The sequence below is a fragment of the Lynx rufus genome, unplaced genomic scaffold (genome assembly GCF_022079265.1).
Source record: "Lynx rufus isolate CCGP_SWC_20201006 ecotype Redwood Valley unplaced genomic scaffold, mLynRuf1.p SCAF_1, whole genome shotgun sequence".
NCBI classification, from domain to species: domain Eukaryota; kingdom Metazoa; phylum Chordata; class Mammalia; order Carnivora; family Felidae; genus Lynx; species Lynx rufus.
In genome coordinates this window covers 137,572,807-137,593,353 of record NW_025814823.1, presented here as the reverse complement: position 1 = coordinate 137,593,353, position 20,547 = coordinate 137,572,807, and the positions used below count along the sequence as shown (strand labels likewise).

General features: G+C 36.4%; 1 protein-coding gene across 3 annotated transcripts in view; it reads right to left on the bottom strand.

Annotated features, from left to right (window-relative positions):
- Positions 1 to 20,547, bottom strand: part of TNPO1 (transportin 1) — a 96,164-nt gene that overhangs the window by 28,986 nt on the left and 46,631 nt on the right. For all 3 annotated transcript variants that reach the window (XM_047087829.1, XM_047087837.1, XM_047087846.1), the window contains exons 5-9: positions 18,224 to 18,330; positions 16,089 to 16,222; positions 11,827 to 11,908; positions 8,366 to 8,488; positions 6,092 to 6,210 (exon numbers count right to left, since the gene is read on the bottom strand). In XM_047087829.1, the coding sequence (XP_046943785.1) occupies positions 6,092 to 6,210; positions 8,366 to 8,488; positions 11,827 to 11,908; positions 16,089 to 16,222; positions 18,224 to 18,330 (565 nt within the window). The remainder of the gene's footprint in view (positions 1 to 6,091; positions 6,211 to 8,365; positions 8,489 to 11,826; positions 11,909 to 16,088; positions 16,223 to 18,223; positions 18,331 to 20,547) is intronic.

The following is a 20,547-nucleotide window of genomic DNA, read 5'->3' as shown; positions in this document are numbered from 1 at the left end:
GACACCAAAATAAATTACAGTATAGTTAAAATGAAACAAAAACGTGTAAAAACACATATAGCATTTGAGTTTCCATTTAAGTTAAAAGTATTGAGATTAACTATGTAATTACTTGTATAAAGAGACTATCTAGGAAAGATATACAAGAAAATGGTATCTTTGGAGAAGAAGCTGAACAGACTAAAAAGGGATAAAATTAATCATTTATTTCTAAATAGTGTGACATTTTTACAATGAGCCTACATTATTTGTACTTCTTTTAATAAAAGAGAGGATAATGTTCAGAATGTTAAACATACCAAGTCTAAAGTAAGTTATCCAAAAGAAATAATGCAGAAAAAAAGACATGAGGTAGGCTCAGTGCGATAAGTGTCTGACTGTTGGTTTCGGCTCAGGTCATGATCTCATGGTTCATGACTTGGAGCCCTGAATGGAGCTCTGCACTGACAGCACAGAGCCTGCTTGGCATTCTTCCCCCTCCCCTCCTTTCACCTCAGCTCTCCCCCAAATGTGCACATATGGTCTCTCTCAAAGTAAAAAAAATTTAGGGGCACTTGTGTGGCTCAGCTGGTTGTGTTCAACTTCGGCTCAGGTCACGATCTCATGGTTCATGAGTTCAAAAGCCCCGCGGTTGGGCTCTGTGCTGGCAGCTCAGATCCTGGAGCCTGCTTTGGATTCTGTGTCTCCCTCTCTCTCTGCCCCACCCCCTGCTCTCACTCTCTGTCTCTCTCAAAAGTAAACATTAAAAATAAATAAACTTAAAAAAAAAAAAAAGAGCTCTATCAAGAAGATCATAGCCTTTGATAAAAAAGTTAGGAAATTTTAATTTAAGAAATTAACTCAAATTTCCAATAAGAAAATAGTTAAATCAGGATATCATATCCAATCTAAAGTATTAATGTACTTATTAAATCAGAACCAAGATGTTTATAAAAATGGAATCCTAGGTATGTAAGAATAGTTAAAAAATTATCAAAAAACATAATAAAAAGGTCAAAACACTACAATTCCTTTGTAGCTATGAGAATTTTAAGCTTTGATAGGTTTCTTAAGCTTTGATGATTTCCTTTCTCAGTGGCCCATTACACACTTAAGAGTCTACTGAGGATAAAAGGTTATGAGAACACTATGGAAACATTAAAAAAGTCCACAGTTCTCTGCTTCTGAATTCTACCTTTAATAGTTCTGGGTGGCTTGGGAAGTGTCAATAGCCAAAAGAAACTCATACTCATGACTACCAGCTGTGGGACTTATTAGTAAGCACTTTCCTTATAATCTAGTGAAAAAGATATTATGATCTCCTTCTTACAGATGAGTCAGCTAAGCCTCAGAGATGTTACATTATTTCCACAAGGTCATTAATTTTAAGTAATGGGAGAGTCAGAATTCAAAACCAGTTTGGCGTGACTCCAAAAATAATTTTGTTTCCCTACAACAGATCTAAGAAATTCTCACTCTCTACAATAATGTCTTAGGCCTTTGTAGAGGCCTTACTTCAAAGAGTTACATCATCTGACACCAATTAAATAAACATGTGCACAACTAATTTTGGGTACAACTCTACCATCAATGAGATAATTCTGTAAGCCCTCATTAACTAAAGGAATAATAATAGGGAAAAGAAAGCAGTAAGATTCAAAATTTCCTAGACAGGTAGAAAAAATATGGGCCAGCCACACTTTCATGTTTAAATCCTTTCAAATTCTAAAATACAGATTAACATCAATTTAACATTACAGCTAATATAACACAGCTATATAAAACTTATAACAAATAAAACCCTATTTTATAAGCTACAGGCATTTTGCAGAGACAGATCCATTTGGATCACCAACAATTAAGTCATCTCTGTCAATAATTTGGGGGAAGTGGGGAGACAGATGGCAGACTGTGAAATAACATGAGGTGAGGTAAAGAAGTAAGGACAGTGAGCCTCATCTGTTCTTCTGAACCATTTTTAAGACGGAAAAAATTCAAGTTATGGAGAAAGAGAAAGAAAGTTCAAACAGAGAAAAGTATATATTTGATGGAACGAGGTATCTGAAGAAAAAATTATGCTGTCCAAGACCACTCACGTGAAAATATATCTTTAAGTTTTGGGGCAAGATGAAGGGTCACTTGTTTTTCCTATAAAGCAGAAGTGCTCAGAATGAATGAAGAGAATTCAGAAGAGTGATAAAGGTTCGAATGGCTGCTCTACTCAATGGAAGATAAAAAGTGACTTGGAATAAGAAAAACTGGCAGTGTGAAGGGGCCACTTGACATTGAAAACCATGCATTTCTACAACCATCAATCCTGGTGGTGTGACTTCCCAAAAGCATTTGACAGGAAGCAAAGACAGTTTATTAATCCAGAGCAGGGGAGATGCAGGGTAGCTAGAAGTTTATGGTCAATATAGTTGATTTGTGAATTGTGATGTCTGTGCCAGAGAAAGACAGAATGAAAAGATATGCAGGCAATAAGGGACTGATAAAGCTGGGTAAGCAAATCAAATTGGAAAGTGAGATATGGACATTAACTGTGACCATGTAGCAATATGGCGTTTGTCTGAAGAATTCCCATCTTTCAAGGCAGACCACTATTTTTAGGTCTAATTATTAAGGAGCCTTCTCCTGAAGCCTCATGTAGCCTGAAAAAAGAGAATCTTTCTTTTTTAGAAAAAAAATTAAGCACTACGCCCAACATGGGGCTTGAACTCATGATCCTGAATCAAGAGTCCCATGTTCTACTGACTGAGACAGCCAGGCACCCCAGTAAAGAGAGAAATTTTTTCTTTTTAATGTTTTTATTTATTTTTGAGACAGAGAGAGACAGAGCAGGGGAGGGGCAGGGAGAGAGGGAGACACAGAATCTGAAGCAGGCTCCAGGCTCTGTCAGCACAGAGCCTGATGCAGGGCTCGAACTCATGGACTGAGAGATCATGACCTGAGCTGAAGTTGGACGCTTAACCAACTGAGCCACCCAGGCGCCCCAAGAGAGAATTTTTAATGCAATTTCACGGAAAGGCAACGATGTCAATACCAACAATGAATGTTTACTGAGTCCTTAAATACGTACTTAGCATTACTTGCTTTACATAGATTAATCCAAACAGTGCCAGGAGGTACTAATATTAATGTATAAGAATAAAGGTGGGGGAAAAGCCAAAATAACTGGGAATAAAAAATGAAATGAGGGGCACCTGGATGCCTCAGTCAGTTAAGCATTCCACTGGTGATTTCAGCTCAGGTCATGATCTCACAGTTTGAGTTCAAGCCCTATGTTGGGCTCTGCACTGACAGTGTGGAGCCTGCTTGGGATTCTCTCTCCTTGTCTCTCTGTGCCCCCCCCCACCCCCCTGCTCACTCACACATGCACGCACTCACTCTCAAAATAAATAAACATTAAAAAAAAATGAAGAATTGCTCTGCCAGATAAGAAAATATATCATCAAATATTCAGTAATCAAAAGAGAATAATATTGGTTAAAACAAAAGAAAAAAAAAAAAGGAACAGATTTTACAAAGCCCAGAAACACATAAAAGAATTTACTGTCATCCCTTGACACTCTGGTGCTTTCTATATGAGTTCATAACAACACAGTTCTCATTACATATACAATTTTTACTCCTAAGCAAACATTTTTTGCTCATAATAAACATGGGCCTGATGAACAGTGCTAGGAAAAACTAGTGCTTTTATTATGTTTCCTATTTCAGCATCAGATAAGTGTGGTTATTCTCCAGTCCTCAAAATGCATTTTTATAATGAAAAAATAAAAGTAGCCTTGTTTTATATAAATATGGTTCCCAAACCAATGGTTCGGAAGATATATGTATCAAACCCAGTTATGGCTGCCTTAGGTTATTTAAGGTCTGCAACAATTAGCATAGAAAAAAAAAAAGATTAAGTTCTGCTCTTTTAGCCTGATACCAAGTTCTTCCTTGCTTTAAGGATGTTTAGGTTTTATTAGTGTAATAACCAAGTTGGAGCATGAAGTTATAATTGCTTATTAACAATACTTCCTAATGTTATAGCTTGGGTTTTCATGATAGAATTTCTTCAGTCTTTGTATGAATTAATGTCTGCTTATAAAACACTAAAAAAAAAAAGTTTTATTTATTTTTGAGGGAGAGAGAGAGCTGGGGAGGGACAGAGAGAGAATTCCAAGCAGGCTCTGCACTGTCAGCAGGTAGCCTGATGTGGGGCTTCAACCTACCAACCGTGAGATGACCTGAGCTGAAATCAACAATCAGATGCTTAACTGACTGAGGCACCCGTTTATATGACTTTTTGAATTATATGGTCCTATAGTAAGAATTAAGCACATCATAAAAGTGGCATCACAAGTTAAGGAGAAAAAAAGTTAATTATCTGGATTTCCTAAAGGAGGAAAATCCATTTAGCACACCACCTTGCACTTCACTCCCTAATAAACTCCAGACTGACTAGAATAAAACATAGGTACAACTGCTGCTTTCTTGGTGGAAAAAGAAAAAGAATGCGACAGATATGAAAATGAGAACATCCAAGTAACATAAATATCTGGAAAAAAAAAAGTTAACCCACCGATACCATAACATACTAAAACAAGTGGTTTTGTTTTGCTCATCCAGATGACTAAGATTACAGAAATGGTAATGGCCAGCAGAAGGCTGACAGGATGGGATGCTGGTGGTGGCTTATAAATTGGTGCAACTTCACTACAGAACAATTTGTGGAGTATTTATGATCCTTTGACTTTGGTAAACATCACTTGTAAGAATTCTACCTGAAAGAGATAACCACTTATGGACAAAGAAAAGACGCTGACTCCAGGATTACTTATAATTTTTAAAAAAGGGCAGGGGTGCCTCGGTGGCTCAGTTGGTTAAGCATCTAACTCTTGATCTCGGCTCGGGTCATGATCTCATGGTTCTGGAGTCTGAGCTGACAGCATGAAGCCTGCAGGAGATGCTTTCTCTCTCTCCCTTTCTGCCCCTCCCTTGCTTGTACTCTCTCTCAAAACAAATAAAAAAAACATTAAAAAAAAAAAGGCAAATGTAAATATTCAACAATAGAAGGGTCGAATATAAAACAGTATGCACAACATGATGGAATAGTATTCAAACCTTAAAAACTGAGAAGGGGAAACTGCACAATATACAACTGAAAACAGCAAACCACAAAACAGTATAATCAAAATTTTAAGTACTGAAGAGAGCTAGATGCCATGTGAAGTGCTTTTACATACTATCAAATTTAACTCTCCCCAAACACTCTGAATAAATGTTATTTGGCATATGGCACTAACACACACAAAAAATTTTTCAAAAGAAAAGTTAAACACTACTTTTATTTTTTTTATTCAAAAAAAAATTTTTTTTTCAATGTTTTTTAAATTTATTTTTGAAGAAAGACAGCATGAGTGGATAAGGGTCAGAGAGAGGGAGACACAGAATCTGAAGCAGGCTCCAGGCTCTGAGCTTTCAGCACAGAGCCTGACGCAGGACTCAAACCGTGAGATCATGACCTGAGCTGAAGTCAGACGCTCAACTGACTGAGCCACCCAGGTGCCCCAAGCATTACTTTTAAAAGTAATTAACTTTAACACATGTATCAAATCATTATGTAGCAAAATTAATACAATGTTTTAGGTCAATTATGTCTCAATAAAAGTGGAAAAAAGATTAAAAAAACAACCTGATAAAACAGCATTCAGAGTTAGAAATAGGCTTAATAATAGGCTAACCAAAAACCCGATAGCATCACAACTACCGGAAAATTACTTTCGGGGAGAAAACCCCACCCAAATCCAGTCAAATTAACAGGATTAAAGGGGAAAAAAAAAGAAAAAAAAGGAAAGAAAGAAACGTGCCACAAATTATCCACAATTAAGATTATGATTTAGAATAAACCACTCACATGTAATTAAAACAAAAAAACAACCCCAAAAACCGCTTCTTGAAAAATCTCTTTAGTTATAATCGACAGTTATACCAAGTAAAATTAAGTCTAACTCATTTAGAATTTCATTCCCTAACGGCAGAAGAATGCAATCTAAAAATGCAAAAACGAGGACTCACTGTTAAATATAAGAACAAGGTAGCATTCAGCAGAACGAACACTTACTTAGGAAGATGCCTTACGAGTACATCTTTGCATATCGGTTGCTCAGCCAAAGTGAGCCAGAATTCACAGGCTTCCAAAGCCACATTTTCATCTTGATCTTGTGTCCTCTGGAGCATGTACTACAAACAAAGCATTAGTATTAATCAGTTTAAATCACACAATTAAAATAAACCTAACCTTTTTCCAGCAAGCTAATGGTCATCCTCTGCTGTGGCCTTGAACTTTATAGTGATTCTCAACCTAGGCTTTGGATTTTTAAAAGTTTCTGAGTCAATTTTAAAATGCAGCCAAACTGAAGAACCACTGGTATAGAATATTGCTTAATGAAAAGTGTCCTAAGCATGTCTGGCCTATCTGCTTCTGTACAGGTGTATTTTAGTTTATGAAATGTATTAACAAACACTGTTTTCTTAGAAACATCAAAATAAGAAAGTCCATTATACCTTTCTTTAAAACGAAGAATCTTTTTATAATGTAACAACTCAAGCTGTCTTTTGTATTTTCACGAATATAAAGTGACATATACATATTATACAATTACAAAAGTTAATTTTTTTTTTTTAATTTGGAAAGAACTAGCGACATTTCTTAGTGCTACTATAATTTATAGTTTCCGAGAAAATAGGTTTATCATGTCCTTTGAACATGCCAAGGCAAATTCATTCTTAACTGTAGGAACACCTGATCATAAAATTTATCCAAATTTTGTGTCTACCCCTCTTTTAAAAAATCTTTTAAATCTTTTAATTTTTTTTTTTTAACATTTATTTATTTTTGAGACAAGAGAGAGAGCATGAACGGGGGAGGGGAAGAGAGAGAGGGAGACACAGAATCGGAAGCAGGCTCCAGGCTCTGAGCCATCAGCTCAGAGCCCGATGTGGGGCTCGAACTCATGGACCGTGAGATGGTGACCTGAGCTGAAGTCGGACGCTTAACCGACTGAGCCACCCAGGCGCCCCAAAAATCTTTTAAACCTTTTAAAAAATCTTTTAAAATATGCAAAAACAAAATAAATATAATCAAAGGCACTCATAGCATTTCCCAATGTATATGGGCGTGGAAATGACATCAAATGATGGATGAAGCTTTTATACGCACTCTCTCCCTGACTGCAACATCTCACAGGGCTAAACATGGCAATGCAAAAGATATGATAGGCCAACCCCTACTACATTCCATACCATGTCCTACTACCAAGCTCAGTATCGCTGAACAATCGTAGAACTCTACGGTTCTACGCTGGCTTCCCAGCTATGACATGGCCCTAGCAAATGATAAAATAAAGGTCTTTAACTTTCTGGTTAGCTCCAGCTTTCACTAAACTTTCAACTAACTCCACCTGATTCTTCTAAGCACTTCAGAGAGAATAAGTTCATCAGAGAAAATGTACCTTATTCCCATTTAGTGCTGCTACATACCTTTATTTCTACAACGACCCTCCATACGCTTCAGAAAAGGACTGGCTGTGCACTATCAATGCTAGCCTTTTGCTAACAGGTCTTAGACCCCAACCTTTAAAAAAAAGATTTTCTCTCTCTCTAACATACAAAGGATCTAAATAACATTCTCACACACTTGCCAAGCTATATACTACTCACACACAACTATATCCAATAATATGACAACTAGGTGCTAGAGTTTGACACTAGCAGTACTAGGTACTGCCCAAACAAGTTATTTTGTTCTAATAGTAATTTTACCTTGGTGCTATGTACTACTTACTTTAAATATGGCTAATCTATGATCAACATACTCAGAATTTCCTAGTAAAATTATTTTAATTGCATAGGGACTGAAAGAGTCTTAAAAAAAAAAAAAACAAACTATAGCAATTATGTCTTCTCAGAAATTTCACTGTTACCATAAATCACAAGTGGATCAGAATAATTTTACCAGTAATGGGTGGAAAACAAACACTGTAATTCCAAACTCCAATGACACAAGAATGTGCTACTTAATGTACCACAGTTTTAGTGATCACTTAGTCTAACCCGTATCTGATAAACACAAATAATTTAAATATTTGCTAGTTATTCTGGTTAAAAGCCATCTATTCCTTTAAATAATTTTCCCTCTCTATACACATCTTAAATCTCATGAGAGAAAAGTCACCATAAAGATAACTTATAATTTTAAGGCCATAACTGTTTTCATTATTCATCCCCAACAAATGTGTTAAATAAATTGTTAAATAAATTTGATATTATGCATTTTTATCTCAAGGATTTTCTTGGGGGAAAAATGAGGCGAGTGTCTTTAAGTTGTTTGTATTACCTCAACTATATTATGCATGTGAGGAAGCAGGCGATCCATTCGAACTTCAAGCAACATCACAAGTGCCCGGCACACATTTTTCCGTACCTCTGGTTCTTCATCACCAGCCAATGCAAAGAGGTTCTATTGCATGAGAAATTTTTCTCTTGTTAAGCATTTCAATGTATTAGAAAGGTTTATACATAATAACCAGTCATCTGTAAGTTGGTAACATTTAAAGAAACTCTAAGAAGGTACAAATAAAGATGGAATTAATTGGCCTGAAATATTAGGTTATAAGACAATTAAATGTAGGATGATAATTGTCAAAACCCATGACTTTGGTAAATGACCTAAAGCCATTCTTTTGGAGACAGTATGATTGGTTGTGGGTTTTGTTTTTATGTTTATCTTTGAGAGAGAGAGAGAGAGAGAGAGAGAGAGAAAGAGAGACAGAGAGAGACAGAGAGAGAGAATGAACATGAGCAGGGGAGGGGCAGAGAGAGGGGGCGACAGAATTTGAAGCAGGTTCCTCGCTGTCAGCGCTAAGCATGACACGGGCCCACACTCAAACCCATGAACCATGAGGTCATGACCTGAACCAAAGTTGGCCACTCAACTGACTGAGCCACCCAGGTACCACTGATTGGGTATGTTTTAAGGTAATTTTAGTTTGTGAGAATAAAACCATGTCATTAGGACATGGGGCATTCATCTCCCTCACCCAGAAGAAGATAATCTTCAGAATACAATTTAATTTTCCTTCAAAATTACGGTCAAGAGATTATTTCTACCAATACCAATTTTTAGGGTAGTAACAGGTACAAATTCTCTAAAAGTATCAATAACTGGGAAATGTATGCTGAGTTTCCAACAACTTAACCCCAAACTACTTATTGTTCTCCAAGCCAACTACTGAAACAACAGTGAAAGTAGCAATCAAGATTATGTTTTCCCAAACAGGTTTGTCACCAAGGTGAGGGGGCAAAAAGCCTGAATAAACAACAGACTATTTCATTTAGTCTTCTCTAAGATGTTGTTATACAATTTTACAGATAAAGAAGTTTAGAAGTTACATAACTTGCTACCCAGGGGGCATCTGAATTTGGTTTTCATGGAATTTTAAGTCCAGATTCATTTCCTTATACCAACAAGCTGTGTTATGTAGAGATTGCAAAGTGGAGATATAAGAAGTAGAAACTGTAATCCTCCCCCATCTCATTCCTGAATTTTATCTACACATACACATGAATTATAATAAAAAGATTATTTAAAAAAATTTAACGTGGGGGAGCCTGGATGGCTTAGTCGATTCAAGCATCCCACTCTTGATCTTGGCTCAGGCCATCATCTCATGGTTTTCTGAGTTTGAGCCCCACATCGGGCTCTGTGCTGGTGGTGTGGAACCTGTCTGGAATTCTCTCTCTCTGCCCCTCCTCCACTCGTGCTGTGCCACCACCCCCCCACTCAAAATAAATAAACATTAAGAAAACTTCAATGTCCTACAATCTTTAAAAACAAAAAGCCAAAAAACAAAAAAGAAACAAAACCAAAACCAAAAACCAGAGAAACATCTCCAAACAGATGAACTTGAAACCTTATTACAACGGATAAAACAATGGAGAAGTTCAAATATCAAATGTGACAGTATGTGAAGTACTGATGTACAATTTTAAAAACTTCGATCTTCGATTTCCCCAAGTTCTGCCTCTGCATCAGATGCTTTGAAACCTCTATAGTTCCTCTTTTCATCAGATAGATATATATTTTACACAGAGAATACTCCGACAGCGTTGCTTATAGGTTCAATACACATTCTTCGTTAAATTTAATGTTGTCTTAAGTATGAGTATTTAGCTTTGCCAAGACAGGTCTTAGCCACATAATAGTAACCAATACACTTTTCAGTCAATATTGTCAGACTCAGCAGACGTAACACCTGCCCCTGATAAAAACAATAATTCAAGAAATAAATGATCCATTTCTTCATTTAGCAAATGGTTATCGAGGGCCTACTATGTGTCAGGTGCTTCCTATGGATGTTGACTGCTCTCGTAGGATGGAGAACTAGTTGAATCTTGTAGGATTATCAAGTAGGAAAGAACTGTTAAAATGGTAATGGAACACTAATGGAAAAGACTTTAAAATGTTGGGAGATGTTCTTGCTCCACTTGCTGAGTATGGTCCTGTGGAATTTTTATTTTCTGAGGAAATTTAGTAGCTTTTATTCTAAATTATATTTCTATATAAGATATTGGTGTATCTGTTCCTGTTTTAAGCTGTTTTAAGCTGTTTTAACCTGTTCCTGTTTTAAGCTATGAAATAGCTCTGGAATAGCAGGCTCTGTTCCAATTTAGTTACAGCAAGTATCTTTTTAACAATCCAACAAGGTAAATTATTAGCCTCATTTTATAGAGAAGGTAATGGAAAACATGTTAAATAATGTGCCCAAAGTTAGCAGCTGTGGAGCTGAGATTTGAACCCAGGCAGGCTGACGCCAGACCTTGAGATAATCCACTACCTTCTACACCAAACCAGACTGAAAACACCTTGAGGCATAACATTTATTTATGTATCTATCCCTAGCACCAAGCACAATGCCTAATTCACAGGACTTGGCAATATCCACTGAAGACTCGTGTTTTAGTTTCAACTTTTAAATGGCTACAGGATCCTTATGGCTACTACTCATAGTCTACTGGTAAGATACGTTCAGAAAAAAGCTTGTCAATTTAAGTGATGAGGGAAAAGAGGACACCATTTTCCCCTCCTTTCTTATAATTTCCCAACAAAAATTCTAGCAGGATGGCCTCTAAAATTTTTAATAGCTGGAAAGGAATGAACTATTAAACTCTGATTTAATGAAAATAAAAGTGAAATGCTTAAGGAACTTTAACAACTTGTTCACAACTGTGGTGATCAAGTGGTAGCAGTTCTGAAAAAATCCTGTTCCTTAGGGTTCATGGCCAGAAAATAATGCTGTTGTTGCCTTTCTGCTTTTATCGAAAAGGTAAAAGGGCCTTTAGAAATGCTTGACGAGATTTAAGAGTCAATTTTTTCCATGACACCTCTACTTTTACAATGGAAACCAATGGAAAATGAAGCACCGTCCTTTTAGTCTATGCCTTCAGATTCTTTATCAAGTTAAGATGATTCAAACTCACCAATGTTTCATGTTTCAAATACTGCAAAATAGCTGGGAGACTTAATTTACATTTGGAATTTGAATAGTATATTCAAACAAAAAATTTGATAAAATTTGACAAAATACTCAAGATATTAAACACCCAAATTCCATAATCGATGTTTGTATCGTTAAAAAAAAAAAAATCAGTAATAGAGGAAAAGTGCTTTTATTTTTAGTTAACAAAAATCACAAAGTCTACACTGTATCCAATTTTAATACTATCAAATAATTTAACATTTTCTAACTTCCCCCAAAGCAAATGGAGGTGGGGGGAAGGGGAGAGAGACAATCTTACCTCGATAAAAGAGTCAATGTGCAACATCAGAGCTTGAGTCCTACTGATGATAAACTGATTGACACATGCAACAGCGTGAGACCTAGAAACAAAATTGAACATTTAACACATGCTCACTGCAGCATTTTCTATTTACAGAAGATTGACAAGAACTTAAATACTCCTCCGTAAAAAAAATTATGGTGTATGTAGAGCCATAAATGTATGTATGGCACACACATATATGTATACACACCCTGAAAAGAATGAGTCAAACTCTCTGTGTAGCTCACACAGAGTATGAATCTTAAGTGAAAAATGCAGGGTGCAGAACATTAGTACTTCTCTGAAAGTGGAGAGACTCAAAAAGGACATGTGCATATTTTTAAGAGTGGATACCTTTGAACAGTGGGATGGTGGGCAGAGGCATAATGGATATATATAATGGGTACACATTCCTTTAAAACTAAAGACATAGTCAACTCAATGCCATAGCAACTCCTAATGGCACTACCTGTAAAAATATACCCATAATCCAATCACTTCTTAACCACCTTCACTTCTTCCCTAGTCCAAGCCATGATTTCCTATGAGGATTACTCCAATAAGATCACATTATACCCTTGTTCAGATTTCTCCAATAAAACACAATCTATATCTTCTACAAAAGATCAAATGGTAATATTTTAAGATTTGTGGGTCACATAAGACCTCTGTGGCACGTTCACCCCCACCCCCAAACATAACCTTTTTAAGTATAAAATCATTCTTAATTCATATGTTATGGGCTGAATTTGGCCCCATGGGTCACAGTTTGCTGACTATTGGCCTAGACATTCCACTACAGTGTGGTTACTCCCTACGTTTCCTAGTATGATGCAAAGTTTTCTTTTTTGGTCAGTGTAAAAGGCTTGTTCCTAACTCTAGGACCTTTATACTTGTTCCTGGTCTTAAATGTCTTTCCCCTTTACCTTTCAAAGATGTGTTACTTTACTTTGTTCAGAATCTCTACACAAATGTTACCTGTACAGTGAAACTTCTATGTAAAATACCTCTAAGCCCTTACTCTCATTTTTCCACAGTACTTATCATGAAACTATAGTTTTTTTTCTGTCTGCCTCTTCTTCTGATAACCCAAGAGAAAAAGGCGACAGAAGAAGGTACCAGATACCCAATAAACCTATGACAAGATATTCAACATAACCAATGACACAGAAATAACCATCAAGCTCATAATGAAACACAATTTTCTATTTGGCAAAAATTAAAATACATGACAATACTAAATGCGGAATATATGCACCCAGAGAAACTTTTCCTTTGTTAATAGAAAGTATGAATTGATGCAAACGCCCTGGAAAACAGTTTGGGGTTCTTTCCTTGTTATGTGTCCAGTGTCTTAGAAATTCCTCCCCAAAGACTTTACATCTTCCTAGAAACTCTTGCAAATAGACAAAAGGAGACAAGCAAATGTTTTCAACAGCACTATCCACACTAGCAAGTACCTGGAAGCCACCCAAAGGCTTAGGGGGGGTTCAAGGGGAAGACCATGAATAAATTGTGTAAACCTTGTATGAGGTACTATACAGTTGTCAAAACAAATGAGCTATAAATGAGCTATAATGACAAAATATGGACGAATCCTAGCAAAATATTAAATTTAAAAAGTCACCAAAGATTAAGTTCAGTAAAATACTATTTATAAACTTAAGGGGCGCCTGGGTGGCGCAGTCGGTTAAGCGTCCGACTTCAGCCAGGTCACGATCTCACGGTCCGGGAGTTCGAGCCCCGCGTCGGGCTCTGGGCTGATGGCTCGGAGCCTGGAGCCTGTTTCCGATTCTGTGTCTCCCTCTCTCTCTCTGCCCCTCCCCCGTTCATGCTCTGTCTCTCTGTCCCAAAAATAAATAAAAAACGTTGAAAAAAAAAATTTAAAGTTAAAAACACATACAGATATATATATATATACATTTTTTTACATATCATATATATTTTCAATAATTGTTTTTTAACAATCCAAGGGAAGGGTCAAGTCAGGATTAGATGTAGGTTGCTGTCAAGACCTTAGCTTTCATTCTGGATGGTAGGTTGGAGTGCTTATTATTAAAAATAACTAATATGTAACTAAAGACTAAATGCAAGTGGGCCAAGATGAGAAGGTCATGAGCTAAGAATGATAACCCAACTTTGTGTATTTCTGGTAGGATTTATAAAAAATCAAGCGGCTCTGATTTTTCAATTGCTTAATCCTGTAATGGATAAAGCTATAATCCTTTGCCTCATTCTATATTCTCAAAGTTCAGCAGTTATTTTGAGATGGAAAACCACTTTTTTTTTTTTAATTTTTTTTTTCAACCTTTTTTTTTTTATTTTTGGGACAGAGAGAGACAGAGCATGAACGGGGGAGGGGCAGAGAGAGAGGGAGACACAGCATCGGAAACAGGCTCCAGGCTCCGAGCCATCAGCCCAGAGCCTGACGCGGGGCTCGAACTCCCGGACCGCGAGATCGTGACCTGGCTGAAGTCGGACGCTTAACCGACTGCGCCACCCAGGTGCCCCGGAAAACCACTTTTAATAGTACATAAAAAATATCAGTTAAACTGTATAAATAAGGCATTAAACAATAATATAGAATAAAATATAAAGATTAAGCTTAACGCGTTGCTAAAATACATAGCAAATACATTTACCCAAATACATGTTAAAATGAAGAAAAAAATTTAATGGTATGGACAACAGAATCTCAAATGGGTAGTAATGAAGAGTCACTAAACAGAAACATTTCTATATTACTGAAGTCCACCTAGTCAAGTTTTAAACAAATGTCCACCCACAAAAATGTATTAAAATTACAAAACACTGTTATATCTAGTAATGGTATGCCAATTGCCAGGAATATGCTTTTTAGATTTTTCTGTTTTTCTTTCAATTGTTAAGAATTGGGTCACAAAAAAAGTGACTTTCTTAGGAGTAAAGAAAAATATGCAAATAACTATACCTTTTTTCATCACCTTAGTTGAAAGATTAAGAGGAGAAGACTTCCTAGGGAACATGAACTCTAGTTAACTATGTCAGGAAGAGTAAAATGTCATTATTTGTTTGCACGACACTACCATAAATTAAGCATCTATTAAGTTTCCACTGTGAGAACACTGTATTAAGTACGACTTACGATGAAAAGTAATTAAAATTAGATCGAGATAAAGGAAAAAGAAATAAAGAATTTAAGCAAGAAAAAGATTCCTGATTACCCTCTGGTCACACTGTTGAAATGAGAATCCTTCAGAATACAGCTTGGAATCAATCTTGGAATAAACTCCAATGAACATCTAAACAGTTACAGCCTATGCATAAAGTTCATGCAGCTGGCTATCTCTGCCTCTGGGATCCTGCACAATTTCTACTTTAAATAGTAATATGGTGTTTGATCATTCTACCTAAAAGCATGAAGCACTGACAATGGGAAACAATAAAAATCAGAGCAACTGACAATCAGAAAAGCACTGACTTTTCCATACTAATGATAAGCAAAAGACAAAAGGAGAATTAATTGCAGAAAGCAAAAAGAAAAATACAAAAAACACAAAAAAACGAGTAGAGCAGCCTGGGGAACTTTTGGTGAAGTTACAGGAGTCTCACACACCTCAAAAGTGTGAAAGCATCATGATAATTATAGCTCAACAGGACAAGTGATGATAATCAAGTTACTCAAAGGCTAATATTCCAAAATATTTCAACAACTATATGCTAGGCACTGCTCAAGGAACTAGGGATATAACAGGAAAACAAAGCAGGCCAAGGTTAACTTGTGGCCAATTGGCCCTACTGATCTGAATGTACTCAAAAATTCTTCTACCTTCACGCTCAAAGTGTTTTAAATTAGATGTAAAACGCTTAAACTGAAATTACTAAATAATTCAGATGTCGTATTGGAGCAATTTTTACCACAAAGCTGCAAATGAAGGTACCTGTACTTGGCAAGATTCATAAATTAAAACAAAAACAACATGACAACACCCCAAAACACAATGACTTTCAGCCTTACACAAAGGATCTTTGAAGCATACCATCTAGAAGGTAGAGAACTATCGTATTGGATGAAAATTTCATCAGATAAAGTTCACATTTCATGTGTTTTGCTATGAAAGGAGTACATTTCAACTACTGAAGTTCACCTTTGTGGAATATCAGCATCTTCTGCCAATCACAAAAATATTAGGTAATGGAAAATGAGAGTGGTCAGGCTTACAGTTTACAAATTAATTTGATACTGGCTACACAGATACCTTATTTTTGGACTACTGTGCTTGAAGAACTGTAAAAACTTGGGGATCATGATGTTGAGAGGACGATCTAAAACATCACTATCTAAAATCTCAGCAGAATCTTCACAGATCTTCTGAAGGGCGCCAAATGCTCCCTGTGAAAGATATTTAAATTATTACAATTAATTAAAAGTGACGCCATTTTATTTTTAATGTTTATTTTTGAGATAGAGACAGAGCACAAGTTGGGGGAGGGGGGGGGCGGGGCAGAGAAAGAGGGAGACACAGAATTCGAAGCAGGCTCTAGGCTCTGAGCTGTCAGCACAGAGCCTGACAGAGAGCTTGAACCCAAAGACCATAGATGATGACCTAAGCCGAAGTCGAACGCTTAACCAACTGAGCCACCCAGGTGCCCCATAAATGAAGCCATTTTAAAAGCAAACTGAAGAATATTGACTAATTTGTATAAATGTTTTCAGCTCTCATAAAACCCATAAATTTAGTCATCAATTTTAATACAGAAATCATTTTACCATTGAAGTATCTAAAATCTTAGCTTAAACATAATAGTACATTTTTATCCTAGCATTTAATGACTTAAAATTAAAGGATATTTTGGTTGGGAGGGACTATAATAAATATTATCTAACTGAAAAAGCTCACTTCTCCTGAAATATTCTTTTCAATTTTAGGTCAAAAAGAAGTCTTAATATCTTTTAAAAATTACTTATATGTAAAACCATTCATTGGGTAATGGTGACAAAACATGGTAAACAGGCAAAAAATTCAAATTAGCAACTATTTCCCTACATCCATTTTACACCAAAGGGGTTAACCTAGAGCTCTTGCCAGTACACAACATGCAACCTACTAACCACCTTGAACATCTCATTTATTGCTTGTAATTCCATCAGGAGCAGAAACCTGGTACTTACTTTCCTCGTACAATTAATAGAAGAATACTTTCTCTTTAAAATGTGACTTATGGGAGTGCCTAGGTGGCTCAGTCGGTTAAGTGTCCAACTCCTGGTTTCTGCTCAGGTTGTGATCTCGTTTGTGGGTTCCAGCCCCGCACTATCAGCGCAGAGCCAGCTTGGGATCTCCTCTCTGCCCCTTCCCCCACTCACGTCCTCTCCCCCTCTCTCAAAATAAATATTTAAAATACGACTTCTATAGAAGCTCCAAAATTTCATGATTACTGTAGTTTTAATTTTTTTATTCTTGGTAAGTGCTTTCTAATATTTTGATCTCCTTTCGTGTTGTTACCACTATACCAAAGCATGATTTAAATTTTAATCAACTCTTACTTAATGGCTGAATACAATTACTATTTCAATTCTTCTGTAATCTTACCAGTGTATTTCCAAGGCATTATTGGAAAATGTACATATGGGAAAGTACGTCTTTTTTGTTTTTGTTTTTAGGGAGGGAAAAGTGTGACTTTAAAGACCCCTCTGCTTACTCCCTCTCTCTCCAGTCCCTCCTTTTCCTCTTTCAGATCAGGCGACAAACTGCCAAGTCAAAAGGCCACCTGATTTTGTTAGGTTATTTCAGTGCTTGTCCTGTCTACGAGCAAGGCTTGCTTTCTTGAGAGGGAGAGGAGTCCCTGCCTTTGAAGAAGCAAAACACCTAAAATGAATGGTTCCCATTCAAAACAGATTTCTACACAAATGGGAAGCCGGCTAATAAAAGAGATACATAAAATGAGGAATCCACACAGACTCCCTTTCCCATATGGAAAGGTTGCTGTTAATTTGATCAGTGAGTGGCAAACGAGATTATAATTACTACATGATAAAAACTAGATTACATATACTGTGGACATGTCATAAGAGGCACAGAAACAACCTAGAGAAAGCAAAAAAGTAATCATGGTTGGTAAATTTGGTAAATTTAAATCTATCTTTGAAAACTACTACCCAGATTAAACAATTGCACTTTCTTGTAGGAATTATAGTAAAGAACCTTTATAACTTAACAGTAGTTATAGAAAACAGTAAGATAAATGGTCACTAATGTAAAGCAAAAGGGTAACTTGAAACTTCTAAGTTTTGAAGTTCTGTGTTTCATAGAATTATTTTTCTCAAAGGTTACAAATACACAACTAGATGAGAAAAACAGAGAAGAAAAAGTATGTAAGAAGCAAATTTCTTTACCTCACAAGTGTTGTAATCTTCAGAATCCAACAGGCTACAGAGTTTTGGTAAGAGGTCAGGCCAATTCTGCAATTCTCCCTTGGAGGCTATGGTTGTAATCAAAATACCTTGAAAGAAAACATACACATTTAGGAAATCTGACTGCATTATGTCAGATACTGCCATGTGAATGCACACATGCACACACTTTCACTTAAACGCCTCAAATCAGCCCAGGACCTCCACACCATGTAAATAATAACATTCACCCAGGACCCCCCTTTCCACAACAGCACACCTGTAGAAAAACCACAGCATAAATCAGATGTTTCTAATCTTATTTTCCAACACTTTGCCCTCTTTTGTATTTTAACAATTATCTGCACAAAAAGACTACTCTTTTTGTACTACAAAAAGGGCAACAACTACTGCTGCCCTTTTCTAACAATACCAGTAGTTCCCCTCATTAAAATTAAAGTTAACCCACAAAGATTGGTGAACTGGGCTACATTAAAATTAAGAATCTCGGGGCGCCTGGGTGGCGCAGTCGGTTAAGCGTCCGACTTCAGCCAGGTCACGATCTCGCGCTCCGTGAGTTCAAGCCCCGCGTCAGGCTCTGGGCTGATGGCTCGGAGCCTGGAGCCTGTTTCCGATTCTGTGTCTCCCTCTCTCTCTGCCCCTCCCCCGTTCATGCTCTGTCTCTCTCTGTCCCAAAAATAAATAAAAAACGTTGAAAAAAAAAAAAAATTAAGAATCTCTGCCCATCATATAATACCATTAAGAGATGAGAAAGCAAGGCTTGATTTTTTTTTTTGCCAGTACATATACAGAAATACAATTGATTATTGATTTTTGGAATCTGTAATCTAGTTAAATTCACATATTGGTTTTAGATTTTTTTCCTAGATTCCTTAGAACTTTCTATGTAGTTAATAGTGTTTTTTGAATAAAAACAATTTTGCTTCTTCCTTTAAAAAAAAAAATTATAGTTAACCCTTGAACAATGCAGGGGGTTAGGGGCACTGGCTCCCCTCAGTCGAAAATCCACATATAACTGCTGACTTCCCAAAACTTAACTAATAGCCTACTGCTAACCGGAATCCTCAGTGATAACATAAACAGTTGACTAATATATACTTTGTGTATTACATGTATTGTACTGTTTTTACAAGTAAGCTACAGAAAAAAAAATGCTATGAAAATCTTAATGAAAACACATTTAGAATACTCTATTGTATTTATTGAAAAAAGAAATTTAGCCTAAAAGCAGACGCATGCAGTTCAAATCTGTGTTCTTCAAGGGTCAAAAGTGTTCCTCTTCTACAGAAGAGTAGAAAGAAATATACCAAAATGTGCTTAATCACTGGGTGATGAGTAGGAGTCTGTTAGTTTCAAACAAAAATACATTAAGAAAGTTGCAATCTGCTCTCTGACTTAAGCTAGGATCTCAGCCACAGACCATGGTAGGGAGAGTGAAAGCAGATGAGCCATCAAGTGAAAACAATCCTGTGCCCAATAATCCCTCTGGTGTGGAAGACCCACACACTTCTCCAACAGTTCCCACTTACGGAACTGAATCACTGTCAAAGTGATCTTGCATCTTGAAGGCTGAGGGGCACACGCTGACTGATCATGTCACCCTGACTAGACTGTTTCAACTGTGTTGTATAGATCAGTTGTGATAGTTAATGAACTTGCAAATATACAAATACATAACACAAAAGTTTTGTTATACACGGTAATAATGCAATAAGTTTTGTGTTAGTGTTTTCCTCTGCCCTAGCAAATTTAACATAAGATAGTACAGGATGTTTGATGATTTAGATCTTTTAGTACCATAAGATCTGTATAAACACTGACAGTAGGTGAATTACAAGTACTCCAAACTTCAAAGTACTAATTTGTAAAAGTGAAGAAAAAAAAAAGCGTTGTTACTTTGAGAAGTGAGATATGCAAACAAAATGCCTGGCACATAATAAATACAGTAAGTACTCAATGATCATTACCGTAGCAAATTCTACAGTTTGGGCGTATAAACAGTTTTTCAATTTTCCACTGTTAGTTTTGAGAATGTTGCTCTCAATGGCAAAGAGCTAAAAAATGTAAAGTTGTTGGTCAATATGTACTCTGCACTAAAAAAATTCTAAATTATATGGTAAGGTCATCAATGTATTGATAGCATTTTCAGACATAACCTTTAAAATATTCTAATAAAATCAAGAAGCAGCAAGGCCAAGAGTAGAGCTGTTCCTTCTCGCCATTTATTCTTTCCTGAAGTTAAAATATGTAAGAAGTGAGGTAGAGAGAAAGCTCTGGATCTGCCTCAATAAAGCCAACCATGTCTT